The sequence below is a fragment of the Protopterus annectens genome, chromosome 5.part0 (genome assembly GCF_019279795.1).
Source record: "Protopterus annectens isolate FY-2018-M chromosome 5.part0, PAN1.0, whole genome shotgun sequence".
Lineage (NCBI taxonomy): Eukaryota > Metazoa > Chordata > Ceratodontiformes > Protopteridae > Protopterus > Protopterus annectens.
Genome location: NC_056735.1, coordinates 605,797,981 through 605,818,853, shown reverse-complemented (window position 1 = coordinate 605,818,853; position 20,873 = coordinate 605,797,981). Strand labels below are relative to the sequence as shown.

Sequence of the window (20,873 nt, the reverse complement as noted above, 5' to 3'; positions counted from 1 at the left end):
AAGATTAAATGTATTCTCCGGTCTTTTCTCGTTCTATAACAACTCAGTTTTGAGCCTCACAGTTATTCCTTCAATCAGTTACAGTAGACTCCCCCTTATCCGGTCTTGTTGGGACCGGATCTTGGGCTGTTCTTCTCTTGTCTTTTGCTAGGGCTACGGCAGAAATTTGATGGCCGGTTAAAGAGAGGCCAGATAAGAGGAAGTCTACTGTAATAAAATAATCTCATCGCTGATTTAGAAGAACAGCACCCCTCATTTCAGTTTAAATGATAATCTCGGATCATTAAGTAAAGGAAGACATATACTTCTCATCACACAGTTTTTTTATACATAGTTTAGATTGGTGAACACTATTGAGTACCTCTAGTTGTCACAAGTCAAATCTAAATAATACCCCTCTCTGGACTAGGACAGTCAGATCATTAATAAGTAATGATCACATCTCTGCAAAATAAATTATTTTTGCTAAGAAAATGTGCTTTTTCATAAAAATTACTCTCACATATTAAGCTTCTAATTCCAGTTGTTTATAATCTCCTGAAAAAAAATAGCTTGTTAAAATAATTTGTTACTGCAACTAGTTAACAATGCTAAAATATTAAACAGTTATAAACCTTTGAATTTTTCACAATTTCATATTTCAGAAGACAGTTGCCTGCATCAAAGTAATGAAAATAATGTATCAACTGAATAAATGAGGAAAGCTGGGACATTAAGAAAAGTGCTTTTAAATCTTATGATGGTTGCTATTGTCACATTATCTCTCTTCAGATTTACTACAAATAAATTCAGATTTATTACTATGTTGTTAAACTACCTAGATAATATGTCTTTTCTTTTCAGCTCGATAACTTTTCATATTATTTATATATGCATATTTTGAAAGTGGTAACACTGTTGAAAAAGATCAACATGTTTCCTGAATGGAGCCCAATTTGGGTAAATGTGTACAAGAATGTACTCTGTCCTAAATGTATAGAACAACAATTTGTGCTTCTCCACAGTGTCTTTCTATTCCAGCAAAAGCTAGCAGATATAGGTAAATTATCTAGACCGCAAGCAAGAATCTTTAATAAAAAGGTTAAACGCTTTCGTCCCTTCTAATCTGTTGGTACTTCAACAAAGATAAGAGTATTCAGCTGGCTTATATAACTAAAAAAAAAATCATGTGACAAAAACATCATGTGACAAGAAACATCATATGACAGTATTACAATCTTAAGTGAAAAGTTCTAAAATGGAAACAAATTCTAAAATAAATGATGAGCTTTGCTAAAAGCCTGTAAGGAATGTTAAAAAGTAAAGTAATGAAAAAGTAAGAACATTTCAGAACTTTTCACTTAGGATTGTAATACTGTCACATGATGTTTTTTATCATATGATATTCCTCGTCACATGATGTCTTCCTGATTACATAAGCCGTCTGAATACTCATATCTTGGTTCTGATAAAGCCCCAACAGATTAGAAGGGACAAAAGTGCTTAACCTTTTTATTAAACATTCTTAATTGTTTTATTTATGTGAAGTGGACTGCTTTATCTTGTACGGGCATAGTACTGGAGGATCTGACACTATGTGAGCCTTTTGCAAATACATTTTATCCAGAATGAATGCACTCTTTGCATACCTAAGCAATACTGAATAAATAATGTTGATTATATATGAATATCCTTCAGGAAATCGAACACTTATAATAAAAAAAAATGATATACAGAAAATTTGGGGAAGGTATGACAGAATAGCTAATACATTCAAGTCAGAAACTGAAATTAAACTGAGAAATTCTGAAATAGGAGGCAGTAGTCATACAGATACACACTGAGCAGCTGTTCTGTGCAAGTACAAAAAAGACAACTGCATATTCCTGTGTGGATGAGCTCATTACAGATGCCTGCCTTAGGAAAGCAGCACTTCTGAGCAGCCTTTATGGCTCTCTTGTGAAATGTGCATTAATAATGCATGTCATACTACTGCTCATGTCTGTGGAAGTTTCATACTTGGCACAGCAGAACAACATGAAATTAGTACAGACACAGGGAGATGTGCATGTCAAAGCAGTTATCTATTACATGACTCTTGTGATACCTAGCAGACAGAATAATGAGAAATTCCTTCTTTTTGTGACACTAGAAAGTGCAATATAGGATCATAGAAGGTTACTAGGCTAACGGCCCCAGAGCCCTTACAAGCTTAGCCAAGTTCAACCCATATTCCCAAGGGTGTCTGGTTCAAGCTGACACTAAACTCATTACCTATTGTCCCCTGTGCAAGAGGGACATAGGTGGAACCGCTGGGGTGAATTTCCAGTTACCCATCCAATCGTCCACATTACGCTTAAAATAGGGCCAAAGAGGGGCTTTGTTTAACATGAACAGGAAACTTCTTCTAAAGGTGGGGCAACCTCTGTGAGACAAGTCTGTCTCTCCAGCAAGTTCTGTTGATGTCACATACCAGGTTTAGGTTCTTTCAGCGTGTGACCCACGTCCCATATGACTTGCGAATGTGCAGCATTTCCATTAAAGTTTGGTCAGTGATTGCTCTATATGCAAGACACAGGTCACCTCTGACCAGGTTCCTATCACATAATCAAACTTCCAAAAGGCCAGAAGTTCGAACTTGGAAGTTTGAAAGTTGAAAATGTCGAAGCCGCGGAAGTCCGAATTCTTTCCCAGGATAAGAATTTGGTTGGACGTTTCTGCGGCTTCGACATTTTCTCCACTGTGGTGCGAAAGTTACGGAATGGGTTATGGTAAGTGTGCGATTGTGACAGATGTTGAGGTTAGGGTGCGGATAAGGTAAGTGTGTGATAGTGACAGACTTTAGGGTTAGGGTGTGGGTAAGGTAAGTGTGCGATAGTGACGGACTTTAGGGTTAGGGTGTGGGTAAGGTAAGTGTGCGATAGTGACGGACTTTAGGGTTAGGGTGCGGGTAAGGCAAGTATGCGATAGTGAAGGACTTTAGGGTTAGGGTGCGGGTAAGGTAAATGTGCGATTGTGATGGACCTTAGGGTTAGGGTTTGGGTTAAGGTTAGTGCATAGATAGCTGTGTATGTAAGGTTTAGTGTAGGTTTATAAGGTTTTTGGTGTGCTTGTGTGTATGTTTTTTGGAACAGCAAATTTTTTTCCTGGGGAAAAAATTTGCTGTTCTGATGTTTCGATGTTATCACATTTCGATCTTCCAAGTTCGAACTTATTGTGTTCGAAATTTTGGAAGTTCGATTACATGATACAGACCTCTCTGACCAGTCTGTACAACACAGAGTAAAGTGACAATAATTTCATTCTGTCCACATGAGACAGATCTTGAAGACCTTGAATTTTCTTTGTTAAGAAACCTCTGCGGTCTCCAATTGCTGCAGGTATTTGGAAAGGAACATATCGAAGGGAGGGTTGTACTCTATTATTTGCCTGATGAGGGAAGAGTACAGGGGGGTTATAACCACTTTTTTCAGGAGACAATACCCTTAGTTATCAGATGAACAATATAAAATGTCCTTCTTACCACTGTCCAGACCTGGTGATCGAAGTTAAGGTTGCTGTCAACCTGTGTACCCAGATCTCTCACCACTGACTGTGTGCTTACGGTATTGTTATTGATGTGGTAGTTTGCAGGAAAATCACCCTTGCTGAAGGGAATGATAATGCATTTTTTGGCATTAAGTTTAAGACCAGGCCCTTGGCAGCAGTAATTAGTCTGCAAGACCTTCTTGCAGAATGTTGACATTTCTAGGAGTTTCAATGATCACTCCCAGTTTGCAGTCATCAGCAAACTTTGTCAGCCACAGTCCTTTAGTTTTAGCATCAAATGCACCAAAGTCACATAAAGTACCAGAAATAAAATTACAAAATGTAAAGATGAGGAAAAACACACATCCACCCAAATAGATCATTAACTTATAGAGATAGAAAAGTGAGAAAAGTGTACAAGTAAAGGTGTCAGATAGGAAGCAGACGGAAACACAGAAACCAGTCTGCTATTGCGGTAATAAGATGGGTTTTTATTTGTGCTTATTTGTTTGGGGTGGGATACAACCACCTTTTTTTTCAAGGAAAGAGGTGGAGACAAATTTGCAACAGAGATTATTGTATGCATATTAGGCTGGGGTGACAATGTAGAGAGACATACATATAAGGGGAGATCAGATAGTGAAGGGAAGAGTAAAATTATCAGCAAGATTTGGGACAGGACAAAACATAAAGGAAGTAATAGCAGACTAGGTATATGTTAGGGTGCTGGCTGTAGAGTGAGATGCCAGCATAGTCCAGTGAGTAAATTATGTTGCTTCATCACCACTTGCTTCAGTGCAGCCAATGTCAGTGGTCTTGTTTCCCTCTGATAAGGGAAAAGTCTGCTGATAAATTTGCAGCCCTGAATATGTTGCCAAATGAATATTTTGGGGACATCTATTGGGTAAAAAAATACTACATGATCTGTAAGGTATTTTGACACCCAGTTTTATCAAACACGAAAACCTGCACATGCTTGGAAAGTTGTTTCTTGTCATATTTTACTTTTGAAGCCTATTCTGTATAGATTTAATATTTATCTTCTCAATGTAACATCATTCTTACTCTTAAATACATAGAACTTTATATATTTCAAGTATACTCTAGCAGTTTAAATGACTAAGCAAGAAAACTAAGAAACAAAAAGGGAGGGCCCAAAAATGATGCACTAACTTACTTAGGATCTGAAGTCTCTAAAGTCAGTAGTTTGTGACCAAAGACATGAGTTTTTCAATGGGTTGAATTAAAAAGACTGGAAGAAGTAGACTAACGTTCCTAATATGCAAATTACTTTGGGGAAAAAGTGTCTCCAAATTCACTTAGTTGACTTGTCCCTGCAAAAAAAAAAAAAAAATAAAAAATTTTTTTTTAAATCCATGAAAAAAGATTCTGTAGAAGCTGCTCAGTATCTTAAATTTAAAAAGTGATTTTTAGAATCTGGTTTAAAAAAAAAGACTTCATTTCCATACACTCTATAAGCAGTTTTGTTAGGACCTCGGGGGGGGGGGGGGGTTAGAGAAGCAGATTCCGACGGCTGTCAAAGTTTTTCCGTCCTTCTCACTCTGGGTTAGTGTGTCACATACAGTCTTCCCAAAGAGGGATGATCCATCGAAAGGGGCATTGATGAAAGACGCCTTAAAGGGGTCCGCAAATTAACACAGCCTGATCCAGGCATGATGCCTCAAGACAATGCCTGTACCAGCACCTCTAGCATGAGAGAGGAGATGCATAGAGGTATTTGTCACTGATTTCAAAGTAGTCATCTTCGCAGTGAAAGACTGCTTGTCCTGTTGCAACAGAGACTCTGGGGGCGACTCAGTTAGTTCCGATATAAGGTCTCGCTGCAATTGGATAACATGTGCCAAGTAATTCAGCGTACGAATAGAAAATGTCGCTGATGAGTACATGTGCTTCCCGAAATGATCCATCAACCTGGACTCTTTGTCTGGTGGAAGAACCAAGGAACTCTCCTGTGCCAGTTCCTTCTTTGTGGCAGCTGCAACCACCAAAGTATCTACCGGGGCTCCTTTGGACCATGCCTGCCTGTCTGACAGCGGGGAAAGAATTTTGTCTGGCCTTTTGGGTATAGGCTCTACGGTGTCAGGATCCTTCCATGCCCTAGTGGTGATGTGGTCCACCAAAGGGTCCACTGGAGGGGAGACCCAGGAAGTAGATGGGCCCACGCCAAAGGCCTCCAGGAATACGGACTCATCTGCAGAGGGTTTGGGGGCTGACCAACCTCCACTTTGGCGGAGGATCTCCATAATGTCTCTGAACGAGATGTCCTTGGTAGGTGATCCGGGGAAACTCTCTCCTTCATCCAAGTCCGTATCAGTGGTAATGGACTCAGGGGAGTCCAAGTGCCTCCTCTTACACTTGTGCTTATGAGGTACCTCTCCAGTGGGACTCTCTAGAGAGGATTCAAAAGCCTCCGTGGGTTCCCTGAGCGGAACAACCTGGGGTTGCTTAGGCACGGGCTGTCCCTGAGACAGGGTAATGGGAGCAGAATCCAAAATCAGAGGGGTCTGGGTAGGATCTGAGTAGGTAAGCTGTGGTCTCAATCCCAGGGAGAGAGCCCTTTCCACTGCCCCGAATGCCGATGGAGAGCACACCTCCATAGGACATAAGGAAGAGGCTCTCCCTGGAAGCGAAGCAGGGATCGGAGCCAACGGAGGGGTAGTCCAGGCACCAAGGATGGGATCCAAAAGAGCGAGATCTCAACCCTCAGGTCCGACTCCCCGACCATGGCTCCGAGAGTCTCCTGGATCCGAGACTGGATCTGAGGAACTCAAGGTGACGGCCGGCATCGAGGAAATGAGAACCATCGGCGCCGACCCAACAGCTCCGAAAGGTCTTGGACCCGAGAACCCCGAAGCATCGGGTCAGATTGAGGAAGGAGCAATAGGGTGGAACATAGTTGAAGAAGGAGGACCCTCTCCAATGGGAGAGGGCCCTGGTAAGACCCCCATCTGAATCTGGTTCTGGATGAAGCTCCTCATCAGCCTGTCCATATCCAGGTTGGAGACCCTCCGAGTCGACCTGGAGGAAGCAACCGACTCAGGTCTGGGCCGGATCTGAGGGGAGTGCCTCGGTTCCGATGGCTCTGTCGGCTCCGGTGAGAAACGGGGAGAGCGGAGCCGAGGAGAACGAGACCTGGATGCCTTTGAAGAGGGGCTAGAGAAAGACTCCCTGTCCAGTGATCTTTTTCTGGGCCTGTCCCTCTCCTTGTGGCACCTCTCCTTATCCCTTCTGTCCTTACCTCTCTGGGACAACTCCGATGAAGCAGGCCTGGCGGGAGGTTGAGTCCCTGCCTGCACAGTGTCACTGGCTGGAGAGGACACCAAGGCAGGCTCTAGGGCAGAAGCTGGTAGCAGACCCTTAGCCACAAGCTTAGCCCAGCGAGCCTTCAAAGCCCTAGGATTAAAGCCTGAACAAATGTTGCAAGATGCAGACAGATGGGTGACCCCTAAACATAGAACACACAGAGTGTGGCCATCGGCTGGTGAGAGCTTGTGACCAAACACTGTGCACTTCTTAAAGAGAACCTTAGGCTGTTCAGCCATAGTAGAAACAGTAAAAGCCCTAACAGCCCACTCACACACACACACTTAAACAGGGATTGGGCCTAGGCAGGAAACCAGTATCACAAACAAAAACACTTATAACTAACTTTCTTTTTTTTTTTTTACAACTAACACGACGATTGAACGCGAAGGGAGGAGAAAAAGGGAAAGGTACTCACACTCAACTATCACAAAAAGACCAAAAAAACCTTACCACCTTGCTTAGAGCTCAGAGACCATGATGCTGACTCTTAGAGAGGCAAACGAGATCTGGGGCTAGATAGGAGGAAGTGATGTAATATAGGTAAGGGAGGAGCTCGGAGCTGATGCTTGAAAAGTTTTGCCGGCTCAGATCCGAATCGGATCCGTATACCCATATGTGCAGAATGAATGAAGTCAACTACTGCAGATCTGCTCTTTGAAATTATACAAATAAAACAGTTTACAGTAGCTACAGACCAAGATTATGATTCTATAAACTGGCCATGATAACTAGCTAACAATATCATTGACTGAGAGTTCCCTTCAAATATTTGGTTACTAGAAGATTGTTTTTAATTTATTTGAGTATGTTTGCTTTACACATTGTTCCCAATGATTGTTTGCTCAAATTATAGGCTGTTCAGCAGACTCTTAGACTGTGTATATGTAATTAATATATTATATTTGAATTTATCATGTTAAACATCAGAGCAGACATATTTCCTGACATACTTTTTCTACTTACATTCAGGACATAAAAAATTGCACTTTTTGAATTAGTGTGACCTCATCTTACAGTGTAAATTGTTACTGTATACCATGCCTTGGAAATAAAATTCATATAAACAAAGTGCTAAGCACCGTACCTGTCACTGGGTAATGAAGATCCAACAAGTTTGACAACTGTTGTGAAAATGTCCATATTACTTGTAAGTTCATCACTGACTGTGCCTGCTGGTATCACTCCAGGCCATTGAAACAGACCTGGGATCCGAATACCTCCTTCCCAGTTTGTAGACTTTCCTCCTACAAAATAAGAGTGAAGAGAATAACAGCAGAGGTAGGCAAGTGTACCCTTTGGTCCAAGATACAAACCATTTCAGAAAATGTTGGAAAAATAAATTGCTTTATGATCCTTCAGTCTCCATGCCCACACAGATTAGAATTTAGTATCTAGCACACTTCGGATACTTCTCAGTGCTTAAGGATATACTGTTCACACACACACACACACACACACACACACACACACACACACACACACACACACACACACACGCGCACACACACACACACACACACACACACACACACACACACACACACACACACACACACACACATGCACACATGCACAGACACACCCGCGTGTGCACACACACACATATGCACACACACAAACACACACACATGCACACATGTACAGACACACACACACACACACACACACACACACACACACACACACACACACACACACACACACATGCACAAACAAAATATTATAATCTACTGTGGCATAAAGGCAAGCCAGGGCTACAGTGTTGAGCAACACCATTACAGATGGTTTTCATTAATTTAACGTGTTAACTGTTTGTCTACATACTTAAGGTTTTACTTATAACATATTTTTACTTTAACAATAAAGTCAAAAAATTACGAGTTTATGAAAATTAAATGGTGAATCACCTGCCCTACGTAAAGGAGACAGAACCTCCCTTGTGCTGCTAAAGAGAAGTTAAAATGTACTTCATGAAAGTTTAAAAACTGACTTGACTGCAATATGTCCTGTTAATATTATCTCCCTTTGGACAACAGTATACAGCATACGTGGCTTCTTATACAATTCTGATTGCAAAGTGATGAGATTCCACTTGATCAATTTGAACTCATCGATGCTGGACTTTCTTGATCACTGTTTTCCATAGGAAATCACTATCACTGCTGTGTGTGTGTTTGCAGTGATTCATTTTTCACAGTACTGCTGTTCTGCTTAATATCAACTTTTTTTTTTAGTTTTGTTCCCTCTCCTTTGTCCTTATTACTTTGTGCAGGCAGCAAACACTTTGACTGGTTATTCACTGGTGGTGAAGCAAAGACTGATAGTTCTTTCAGCCAATCCTGTGCTTCTTTACATCTCTGCAGGAACTTAAAGTTAAGTCCATCTTGGGTGGATACTAGTGCAGTTGTTCTTAATATTACACAGGGTGCTCCTCACCTTGAATTTCTTGGGATATCACTGCTCCCAAACCTACTTCTGAGGCATGCATATACAGGAAAGTTTCCTTAGTAAAACTTTGGGTTACTAAAACTGGTTTAGAACATAATATTCTTTTCAGTTCAATAAATGTTTTATATACTTCAAAAGACTACTGTACCTTGAAAGGAGATTTCCATATTGTGAGATTTGTGAAAGGACAGGCAGTAGTAGAGGTTTTGAGGCATGATTATAACACAAAGTGAGTAAAAATAGTCAGAAGCTGGTAGGTCAGATAAGCACAGAGGAGGGGAAAGGTGGGTGTTGTGTACACTACTGAGGATGGAACTACTCCTCTAAAGCTAGCATTATGCTAATTACATAAATCTTGTATTTAATATTAGGAGGTTCATCTTAGTATCAGCAGGACAGGGTCCCATGGTAATTGCCCTGGGTGATCTACCTCACCGGGACATTCCCCTTCTCACTGTGGCCCAAAGGAAGGCATGTATAACACATCTAGCTTATAGAACTTTAGAAAGGTATTCACTACTGGGATAAGCAAATGTATTACTGAGGATAAACTAGCTGCTGCATAGATATCATCTGAAATTCCACTGTGGAAAAAGGGCTCGACAGGTAGCAACAATAACAGAATGCATTCTTAGATCATACGGTAGACTTGTATCTGTTACAGCATTATCTAGTATAGTGTGTTAGGCATTTAGTCAAACTTACCGTAATGACTGAAATGCAGATGAAAAATAGACATAAGCTTGTAAGTCTTGTAAGCAATGAGGAGGATACACTACTGAGGACCGAGGATGGTCCTACTTATCTAAAGTTAGCATTATCATAAGTGTAATTTTTGCATTTTGTATGAGGAGGTCCATTCCTTAGGGCTAAAAAAGGCATGTTGGCAAGTAGAAGGAAGTGGTATTTCAGAAATTAAAAAAAAGTCAGTCTTTACTAACGGATTTTGTTTTGTCAATATAGAATTAACATTGCCTGTGCAAATCCATACAACAATGAAGATGTTCTTCTCTGATGGAGTAACTACGAAAAAATGGTAAATGAACAGGCTGACATTAGTTTCATATGCTGTATCAGACATCAGGCATACATTTTTGTGCAGGGATGCTGTCTTTATAAAGGTTAGATAAGGTAGTTCCAGTGACATAACCCATAGCTCAGAGACTGAACTATCTAATGATAAAGGGACACAAATAAACATTTTCATTCAATTCTTCTGATGAAGCTGTTTCAGTGTGGGGAAAGTAAGTTTCTCCAGTATAAATAAAGATCCCATAAAAGAACAAAATTACTGCTACGTGATCTCAAAAAATCCCTTTCGAGAAGGCTTTGCATACTTTTAAAAGCTGGTGCAGCGGTTAACTTTGTCACCTCACAGCAAGAAGTTTTCCAGTTTGATTTTCGGCTGGGGTGTTTTCTGTGTGAAGTCTGCATGTCCTTACTGAGTTTGTGTGGGTTTCCCCTGAGTGCTCCAGTTTCCTCCCACATTCCAAAGGCATGCATCTGGAGTATTTCTCCCCTGACCTCCGCTGAAAATGGGCTCTGTCCCAGTCGGACTTTCCCAGTAAACAAATGTTAAATAAATAAAAATAAGTAAATTAAATAATGTAAATTATTGACTTTACTCTTATAGCTGCACATTACACCTTAATTGAAAACTAACCAAGCTCAGAGTCAAATCTTTTGGCAGGGTAGTTCATCACTAAAGGTTCTGGAACTGAGAAAAGATCAAAGCCTTTTGATGAAGTCCATATGAAAAAAATGTCTTATTCTTGTAAAGTTTCCTAGCATTAGATTTCTGGGAAGATGCAATGACTTGGACTACACAGGATGAAAAGGCAAGTTTGTTAGCCATCAATGAAAGTGGGGAAACTATGAAGCTGTGTACAGCCTACTCAAAGAATGGGATAGGATAGTCCTCAATGGACAGACATACAGAGAGAGAGGCTTCACCAAGAGGTGAAGCACAAGAAGGGAAAGGCATATTTAAAGCCAAAACAGAGTTACCAAATGTACTATTAACTGTTTTTGCTTTCACTGTTGGATGAACCTTGTAATCAGAGGAAAGAGTGAAAAGCACAGCGGTAACCAGAGGACCATTCCATAGAACAGCATTCCCAAGGCACTATCCCGGTGAAGGGATTAGGGAATACAAGCCACAATACTTGATACTGGTCAGGAAGATGACAGTGATACTCAAAGTCTTGTCCCAGTGATGGAAAAGTTTCTGAGTTACCAAGGGGTTACGTAACCAGTGCTGCATCAGTAGACAATGGCTGAGCTTGAAAAGATGGCTTCCCCTGGATTATGGCTGGCTACTAAAAACAGTAAAGATTGCATAGTGAATTCCCTCATTGCTTCTTGGCAGAACAGTGTCCCCCCTAGCTTGTTAATATATTATATCACTACCATATTGTTGGAGTGGATGGTTATCATATAGTGGGGTATGGAATCTTAAATAGCTCAATGAGTAAGGAGGATTCCCTTCACCTCCCGAACAGTGATGGGAAGACTAGCCTCCGTTTCTGAAGAGATATCCCACCTTATTCTGGGGGAGAAGCATCTATAATTAACTGTCACTAGTGGAGTGGAAACTAAATAGAGGCTGTTTTTTCTTTCAAAATGGGTTGATGAAGCCACTAACTGAAGATGTGATTTGCAAATTTTGAAAAATTTCACCTGTTCTAACATAGGTCATGACATCTGAAACAAATGCAGATGTAGTACCAACTGTAAGACAGTAATGTGTTATCTGGCAAAGGACACCACTGGAATGGCTGCTGCCATCAAGTCAAAGACTCTGAGGCAAAATGAATAGTGGCGCATGGAATATGTCAGGCAAAAAACATTGTGCCAGCCAGTTTGCATTCTTTCTTAAGGCAGGCAGGCTGTGCACATTGTCATATCCAGACTGCACCATGTGAATGTAAGCAGCCATTATAGCTGCAACCAAGAATTCCCAAAGCTTACTGGTATTTTAAGGACTAAAACAGTCTGATCCACCTGTGTGCAGGTCAAACTGCTCAGGGAAGAAACAAGTAGAAGACATCAATCCAGAAATGGAAATATTTTCACCCTTCCAGCATCTGGTCCATTGTGACCATAGACAGGCTGTACTGCACTTAGAAACAGTAGCTATTTGAGCCTATTTTTCACTGTAGTTTCTTCAAGCAACATTGATATATACTGTACAAGCTACCACAACACTACTTTTGTTTTTTTGCTTTTCTTCACAGTTATGTGATCGTGGACTTGTTATATATGAGTAAGGGGTGCTGGGGGCTTGTTCCCAGCACAAAGCAAATTTTTGTACATATCAAGTTGTGTTTTTCTGTTTTAAAAAAAAATCAAAGCAACACACTTCATTGCAGACTGACTCAAATGAATGTAGGTCAACACTGCAGTCAGGCACCTAGTGAGCACCCCAGAGGATTATATTAAGACTGAATGGAAGAGTCTTGACCTGAAAATGGCTGGCTCCTACCCAGAATTAAAGATACTGCCTGGGCTCCTAGATAATTTTTTACATGAAAACAGCCATCTTAAAGTTCCAGAAACCATACTAAATATCTTTCTGAAAAGTATAGAAAAAACATACTACAATGTGATGATAAAATAATTTCCTTGGGATTGAAGCTGTTCACACTATTTAACCCTAGAACTATTCTAAGATCCATTGTCTTTTTCAGTGCTAAAAAGAACGTGGAATAACACCTTTACTATTTCTGGCTGAATAGGACCTCCTGTCTCTTTCTTTGCTGAACAGTTGACAACTTCTCTTCCTCCAGCAATGTCAGTAAAGGATAAAGGCTAGAGTTGGGGGGAGGGTGAAAAGGAACTGTATACCCTCTCTCAGTTTTATTGCCTAGACCACCTCTCCTCACAGATGGTCAGCTATATGGGATGTTTTTCAAACAGATGGTCCCTGTCTATTACCAGAGTAGGCTTCAGATATCTTACTGTTGACCACCAGAAGGCAAACCATGGTCACCATGCTGTTGCCAAGTACCCCTCCCTCTGAGATTATGGTCTTCTGGAAGTTGCCTTAGAATCTGTGCTTTCTTCAAGAACATTTTTTGCTTTTTTTTTTGCTGTTCTCCATATCAAAACTACAACTGATGTAGACTACTCTGCATTCCCAAAAAGGTGATTTGAGCATGTTCAAATTTTACTCCAACAGCTGGGATGGTTTTGCCCTTTATACATATTTTTAGGTGAATTCTGACTTCATGGCAGGATAGGAAAAGGCATAGAAATGGTCAGTTCATAAATGTCACCCTAGTACCCTCAGCAGAGCCTGTAAACCAGAGCTAGGAATGCTACAATCAGTGAAAAGACCTCTGTGTCCTGCTGTCCTGCTATATGTCAACTGCAATGGCCATATGACCAGGAAAAGGCAGATCTATTCACTGGACTTTGCAGCTGTGTGCACTGATTGCATACCTGGCACTGAGGGCACTAGAATTTACAAATGGAAGAATGAATCCACTGGCACCAGTACTGATGCAAAGTACAGCTTTGAAACACTGACCCAGCAATAGAAAAGTTAGCACCACACCCAATAACACCGATGGCAAAGCAAGCAGTTGAGGTACTGACATCCAAGACTGAACCACATTATCAAAGCCACAGTCAGCACCAATACATCTGCAGCAATCAACATCATTTGGGTCAATGTCTGCAACCTCAGAAGTTAAGCCGAGATCAAAGACACTGTTGAGGAACAACTGAAGACCTATGGGAATGAGTAAACTATGAGAAACTAAGTGTTTATCCACCGCTGAAGCAGGGGCACATGGGAGACCATACAGTTTTTTCTGAGCATGAAGAATGGCACTGACAAATTTTTCATAGTCATACTTGGACAAAGGCAGAGGAAAAGACCAAGCAGAGGTGGACACAGGAACAGCAGTCCAGTGGTACAACAGGTAGCACATTCACCTTGGCTGCAGAAGGCTATGCATTCTATTCTCACATCAGGTTGAAAGATTAATGACAGTGCAGTGTAGCATAAGAGGGTTGCTGTACTTCTCAGTGTGTCATCCTTCGGACGAGATGTTAAACTGAGGTCCCATCTGCTTCAATTGTCAGTAGCTTAGGTAGATGTAAAAGATCCTTCAACACCAATCAAAAAGAGTAGGGGTCTTAAATATTTACAATATAAACTGAATAAATAAAATAATGTTTACACTAATTACAATATTATACACAGACTATTTATATTCTCATATTCACTTTTTTGCATTCAAAATACATTTATATCTGACCCCACTCTACTTTCCACAACCAAATCTTATATTATTGAACATTTATGATAAATTCCATTTAACATTATACATAATGCCTTTCACCCTTTGGTTCCAAAGTATCCACACAACATTAAATATGTTTAATCAACCTTTTCAATAAACACTTTATAAAAAATATTAAATCATATCCATATTAATATTTTTGCAACCCATAGTTTCATCTAAGTAATGATTCTCCTCTATTTTAGTCCATAATATATCAGTTATTTTCCATTTCAAAAAGACAAGTTCAGTAGTTTCTTCTTTATGACTGTGACACCCCTGCACTGGCCCAGTAATCAAGGAGCCTCAATCCTCGCCAATAGCACCAGTGAGGGACGTACACATTGGGAGGATGACAAGTACACACACAGTAAAGTACAGTTTCCCTTAAGAGCACACAGATATCACAGTCAGTCTGGGGGCTGGTTTCTCCTTCTTTCACCAGATCCCCAATAAGACGCCCCACTGGAACAGGTATAGGGTTAAGATCTCCAGCACCCTCTCTGTCTAATCAGTGCTTCGTGACCCTGCCAAAGTATCTGACAGACACACACACACACACACACACACACACACACACACACACACACACACACACACACACACTTTGAGATCTGATTTATATACAAACACACAGACACTCCTGGGGAAGGCTGACACAGGTTTATTAGCTATGCCCCTTTCTGCCCAGACTATAGGGTAGTTATCACTGCCACCAACCACTACTTATTGGCTACCCTAACGGCCTTACAAAGGGTGCCCAATCCTACTGTATACTTTTACTATTATCCAAATGGTAAGTGTGACCAAAAGCAAGGCTATTGGAGTGGCCTATACAGTATCACCAAATACATATGCAAGTGCGCTAACAGCTTAAATATCTCTAAACAAACCAGCCACAATTAAAATGTTTAAATATATTTAATAATAAATAATAAAATAACAAGACAATACTCAAACAACACAGTGACTGCAGAGTTCAGAATCACAGGAAATATTTTAAAACAACATTGAAGGACAGTCTCAAATAAATACAGAAAACATCTAAACTAATCTTTACTATATTCCTATCTATTTCTAAAAGAGATTACTGTTTCCTGGTTACTTACTATTAGCAAGAAAAGTGCTGATGAGAGAATGTTTCCGGGTCCAATACAAGATACAAAATGCACAGTCTTTCTCTGAGAGAGTTCTTAAATTACTATCAAACATTACTGCTGGGTCAACTTGGATGACATCACTCTTTGTCACCTGCCTTCAGTACCCAGGCTAACAGATACCAGCAGAGCTGTATCATCTCTGTGTGAGAAGTACAGATCTCTAAGATGTTTGCTCAGAACTGGAAGTTCTAAAACAATTAAAGTAAAACAATTGGATTTCATCTTATTTTCTTTTTGCAAGTTAACTCTGTGTTCCAGCTTCTGCCATTAAAACATACATTTGCACAGGTATCTACTTTATATACATTTATGTTATTTTCCAGTAGGGTACACTGTGGTTACATTCTTGAAGCTCAGTACATAACATACAGTTCTGTATAAATCATAGCAATATTCACAAATGACATAGAATTATTTACAAAATTCCAGATAGCTGGGCTGGTAGTGTCACATTTCTATATAAATCATATTAATATTTTCAAGTGAGATATAATTATTTACAAAATTCCAGATAGCTGGACTGGGAGCATCACAATGACAATAATTACATTTTCTTTCACTTTTTTTTACATGGCATGTTTGCTTTGACTGGTAATTTCCTTATCACCAGTCTCCATTAAAATTCATGCCATTCTACTCTCTTATCAAACCTATAATTTTTTGCTTTTATAGTTATGATTTTCACTTCCTCTAATTCTTTCCATGGGTAACACAAAAATATTTTACCATTACTTTTTTATATCACATTTTTTTCTTTCATCTTCTAATTTTTCTGTACTTATTTTCCATATTATAGTTTTCTCTTGATATGCTTTCTTCATTTATATCCTCTTTTACAACTTTTAATCATATCCTATATTTTTTAGATTTGCTTTGCAATAATAGACTTATTAAATTACCATTTTTTCCTTAAACCATTTAAATATTTTATACAGATGTAATGAAATTGCAAATACCAATCAGTTTATAAGTACAAAACCACCATCATCTTCTGCTACATACAGCACACCTCCTGTTTACAGAATTAAGATGAGATCCCCATATAGAGGAGAAACAGTATTAATATCATCATTTTCAACCAACAATATATTACTAACCACACTAGCTGTATATGAAATATTTCTTAATATAGCAGAGTTAAGAAAATATATATATTTTTTGAAAGGAAGATTAAAAGACCTCCAAAAAGAACACATTTTCTGATTTTTTAATAACGTTTTCCTATAGTAGTAATACAAGGTCTTGTTTTCCAAATGTAATACCCAATAACTGTGTCTTAACAGTTGAATTTAATACCTTTAATCCTACCTTCATGCCCTAAAAACCTTTACTGTTTTCTGCATTCAAACACATACCAATTTTATCTAAACACAAATTCAACTTGCTTATAATTTCTTCCATTCCATTCAAATGGTTAGAAACTAGAATGGTATCTTCTGCATTCAATAACATTATAGGTATATCAATATCTTCCTTTGTTCCATAAATAACATTACCATCTATTGAACTAATATAACTAGTTATTTCACTCATAACTAGTGAAAATGGTTTACTATCATTATTGCATTCACAATAACAAAAATAAACACAGAAACCCAACTCTCCACTCCTACACAATCAACACATTTGAGTCGGCACTGCCACAGAAAACATCATGTGATAGCCATGTAGGAGCTAGTGTAAATCAAACTCCTATATGACAAATCACGTTTTTGTAGGGGGCCAAGCCCCCCACACCCTCTGCTACTAATATATTCCAACTCCGAGATCGCACTACAGTGGGGATATGGATGAATTTCCACTCCCCGCTGTACCGTGATCTTCATACATACAGTCGAACACACTTATGCGAATGCACTACTGCATTCACATAAGTGTCTTTAACTATCCTATTCACTTTTCATTTTGTGCACAACATTCTGATTTTCGGCAGCATATGTGCTGACAGAATGTCATTCACACAAATGATAGTAAACCAGTGAAAATGTAATGTTACTAAAAGGACATCCTTGCCTTATCCCCTTTTAATACATAATTTCTTCACTTGACCATCCATTAATCAAAACTTTAATTTTGTTCACTGGATATGCTGTAACACACACATTTCTTATTTTCCTACTTAAATTATAAGCTTTGAATATATCTCATAGCATATTATGCTGAATAGTGTCAAAAGCTTTGCTTAGATCTCCTACCATAATTATTATTTTCTTGTCAATTATTTACACTGTCATCTACAATTTCTCCAGAAATCAATAATTCTTGAAATCCTTTTCCTTAAATCTAATAGAATATTCTTAAGTTTTGATTCCATTCTTTTCTGTAGTATTTTCATAAAGATTTTTAATCAGTATTATTCAAAACAACAGGCCTCCATTTTCTTATATCTTTTCTCTCACTGTTTTCCATACAAATTTAAAAATTCCACTACACAATTCCTTATATTTAAATCCTTCACTAAACCACTCATTTAATACTTCTATGAACTACATCTTTCGACTTACTGTCATGTTCTCACACATTTTATGTTCTAAGCCATACAGACCCACTACTGTGTGTATATTTACTTGTCTTAATACTATATCCAGTTCTTCCAATCTTTTATTTTTTTTTTCTAAATCTATAATCTGATGTCATCAATTTTCATTCTATCCCCAACTGTTGGAACTGTTCGGTTTGAATATGATCCTTGGATCTAACTTGAATGTTACTAAAGCTTGTGGTAACCAAAAAGTTGTCGAGCTTCTCCTTTACCCATAACCACCACCCCTAACATACCTCAGATCTTGTTTGCCACTTTTTGTGAAAAGATGTAGTCAGCCATAGCTCTTGAGCTCCATTGCTATTTTTCAGCTAGGTTACAATTTATCTTTCAAAACTTCATTTTTTGCTCTTTTTTACTTTAATTCTCTATTTCTCTATTAACCTCTTACCCTTGTGCTGATAGCATTTCTGTATATACCATCATTGGTATTTACTCTTTCTTCCATTACACAATTCAATCCCCAAGTGTTAGTGGACAGAAAGAACAAATTAATTATAAAATGTTTGTTGCCTTGATCATTCGCAGAAGATATTTCAGGGGCTCATTCCCCCAAGCTTAAGTCCAAGGAGTTGAAGTCTCCAGTTACTTCTACTTCCTCAGCTCCATCCCTGGAGTTGTCCAGGAAGTGGACTAAATCAGATTCAAGGAGCTAAGGAGGTTTACGGAAACAACATCCTTGGAGCCGACCAAAGAATCTTCAAAACCAACTGTCAGATCCTGTTGTTTTGCCTAGGACCCATTATTCTCCATATGTGGATCCAATTCCTTCGAGGGTCCCATCTCTCGTTTTCGAAAGGCATGATGCTAAGTCACCCTCCCTGGCCTTGTCTTGCTTATCCAAGAGTTTGACTGAAGAAGATGTGGATCAGAAAATGAGGAAGTTTCTCTTGGCACAGATCCAGATGGGTGTGTTACCAGCTGCAACCATTTTTGGTCAGGAGGCCCATCCATCGACCACTCCACAACATCAGACTCTTTCTCTGATTCCTTTGATTGCTTTGGAGTCCCTGGATCCAAATCTCCAGGATTTGCCAGCCTTCCATCCGAAGATAGCCTGATCCTCAGATCCACAGCTAATCCTAACTGCCCTGGCTCTAAAATCTGTGGATCCAGAGAACTCTCAGAGCCAAAGCTTCCTTGTCGGGTCTGAGGCACTGGGATCTACTATGAAGGTTTTGGAGCTGTCTTTGCCCCTTGGTGCTTTGGCACTGGACAGCTCAGTGCCAACTTCCTCCTTGCAGAGATTGCTTTCAGAGTGGGAGGAGACAGTGGTCCAGAAGCCCGCCTTCTCTGTGCCAGGGTCTTCTCTTTCTCTGGGATGGTCAGCCTTCAAGGATGTGAAGAGGGTATTTTCTGCTTTGACAGGAGTGACAGCCCAAACCCCTCTGGATCTTTAGTCCAAAGCACAGATGTCGCTGTGCTTGGAGGCTCATCATTCTAATACACTGGTATAGCCAGCTCGAGACCTCCAGTCTACTCAGCCAGGGTTCATAATATATTCTGATACGTCTCTGGATTATCCCACCAAGGAAGTTCCTAAGAAGAGAAAGTGCAAGAGGAGGCACTTGGACTCTCTACAAGAGTCAGTCACTGAGGATACAGACTTCAATGAGAGCAAAGGGTCCCCATGATCACATCCAGAAGATGTCTCATTTGGAGACATCCTTGAGATCCTGAAACAGAGAGGTGGTTTGATCCCTAGCAACCCTTCACCTGATTAGTCTGTATTTCTAGACATCTTTGGAGCTGGCCTTTCAACTTCCTGAGTTACACCATCTACAGACAACTTCACTGATTTTATCTTTCAGGTGGCATGGAAGGTGTCTGATGTAGCTGAGCCAATACCCAAAAGCCAGTTAGGATTCTAGCTCCACTTTCAGGGACCGAATTTTGGGCTAAAGAGGTGCCTCTGGATACCATGGTTGTGGTACTGGACAACAAGAAGGAACTTGCCAAACAAAGTTCCTCTGTTCATTCCCCTAACAGGGAGTCTAGGGCAATGACAAGTTTGGGAAGTGTGTCTATGCTTCAGACACTTTTGCCCTTATGTCACTGAACTATTTGGCACATTTTACTAGGCTGCAAAGGGATTTGTTCAAAGAATTTTCAACTTCCTTTTCAGTGACCATTTCTACTGAGGCCCAATCATTGGTGGCTTTTCAGTTGGCTACCCTCCAAACTATCACAAATTCATCCATGAGCTTTATTTTGCATACAGCTGAAAGCACCTCAACGGCAGCGAGTACAGGCATATCCATTAGGAGGCATGCCTGGATGTATTTTTGTGATTTTTCAAAGCCCTTCAAGTCCTTGTTCGTCAATGATCCATTTGACGGCACTTCCTTGTTTGGCCCCAAAGTGAATGGCATATTATCCAGGTGTGAGAAGGATTGAAAGACCCTCTCTGCAGTGGGTGTACATTTTTTGACCCCTCATCTTCTAGGAATCAGCGAGGTGGTTGGAAGATGTTGTTCAGGAAGTCCCAGGGTCCTTTCCAGGACATGTGGATAAAGTTCCCCTGGTGGCAGAGGAGGAACTCTAATGGGCAATGATGCCCCCATGGCAGCAGAGTCTTGCAAAACCAGGGGTCCAGAG

General features: G+C 39.9%; 1 protein-coding gene across 4 annotated transcripts in view; it reads right to left on the bottom strand.

The window, feature by feature from the left end:
• STS (steroid sulfatase) overlaps window positions 1-20,873 on the bottom strand; it is a 1,313,520-nt gene that overhangs the window by 225,762 nt on the left and 1,066,885 nt on the right. For all 4 annotated transcript variants that reach the window (XM_044072458.1, XM_044072455.1, XM_044072456.1 and 1 more), the window contains exon 8: window positions 7,919-8,078. In XM_044072458.1, the coding sequence (XP_043928393.1) occupies window positions 7,919-8,078 (160 nt within the window). The remainder of the gene's footprint in view (window positions 1-7,918; window positions 8,079-20,873) is intronic.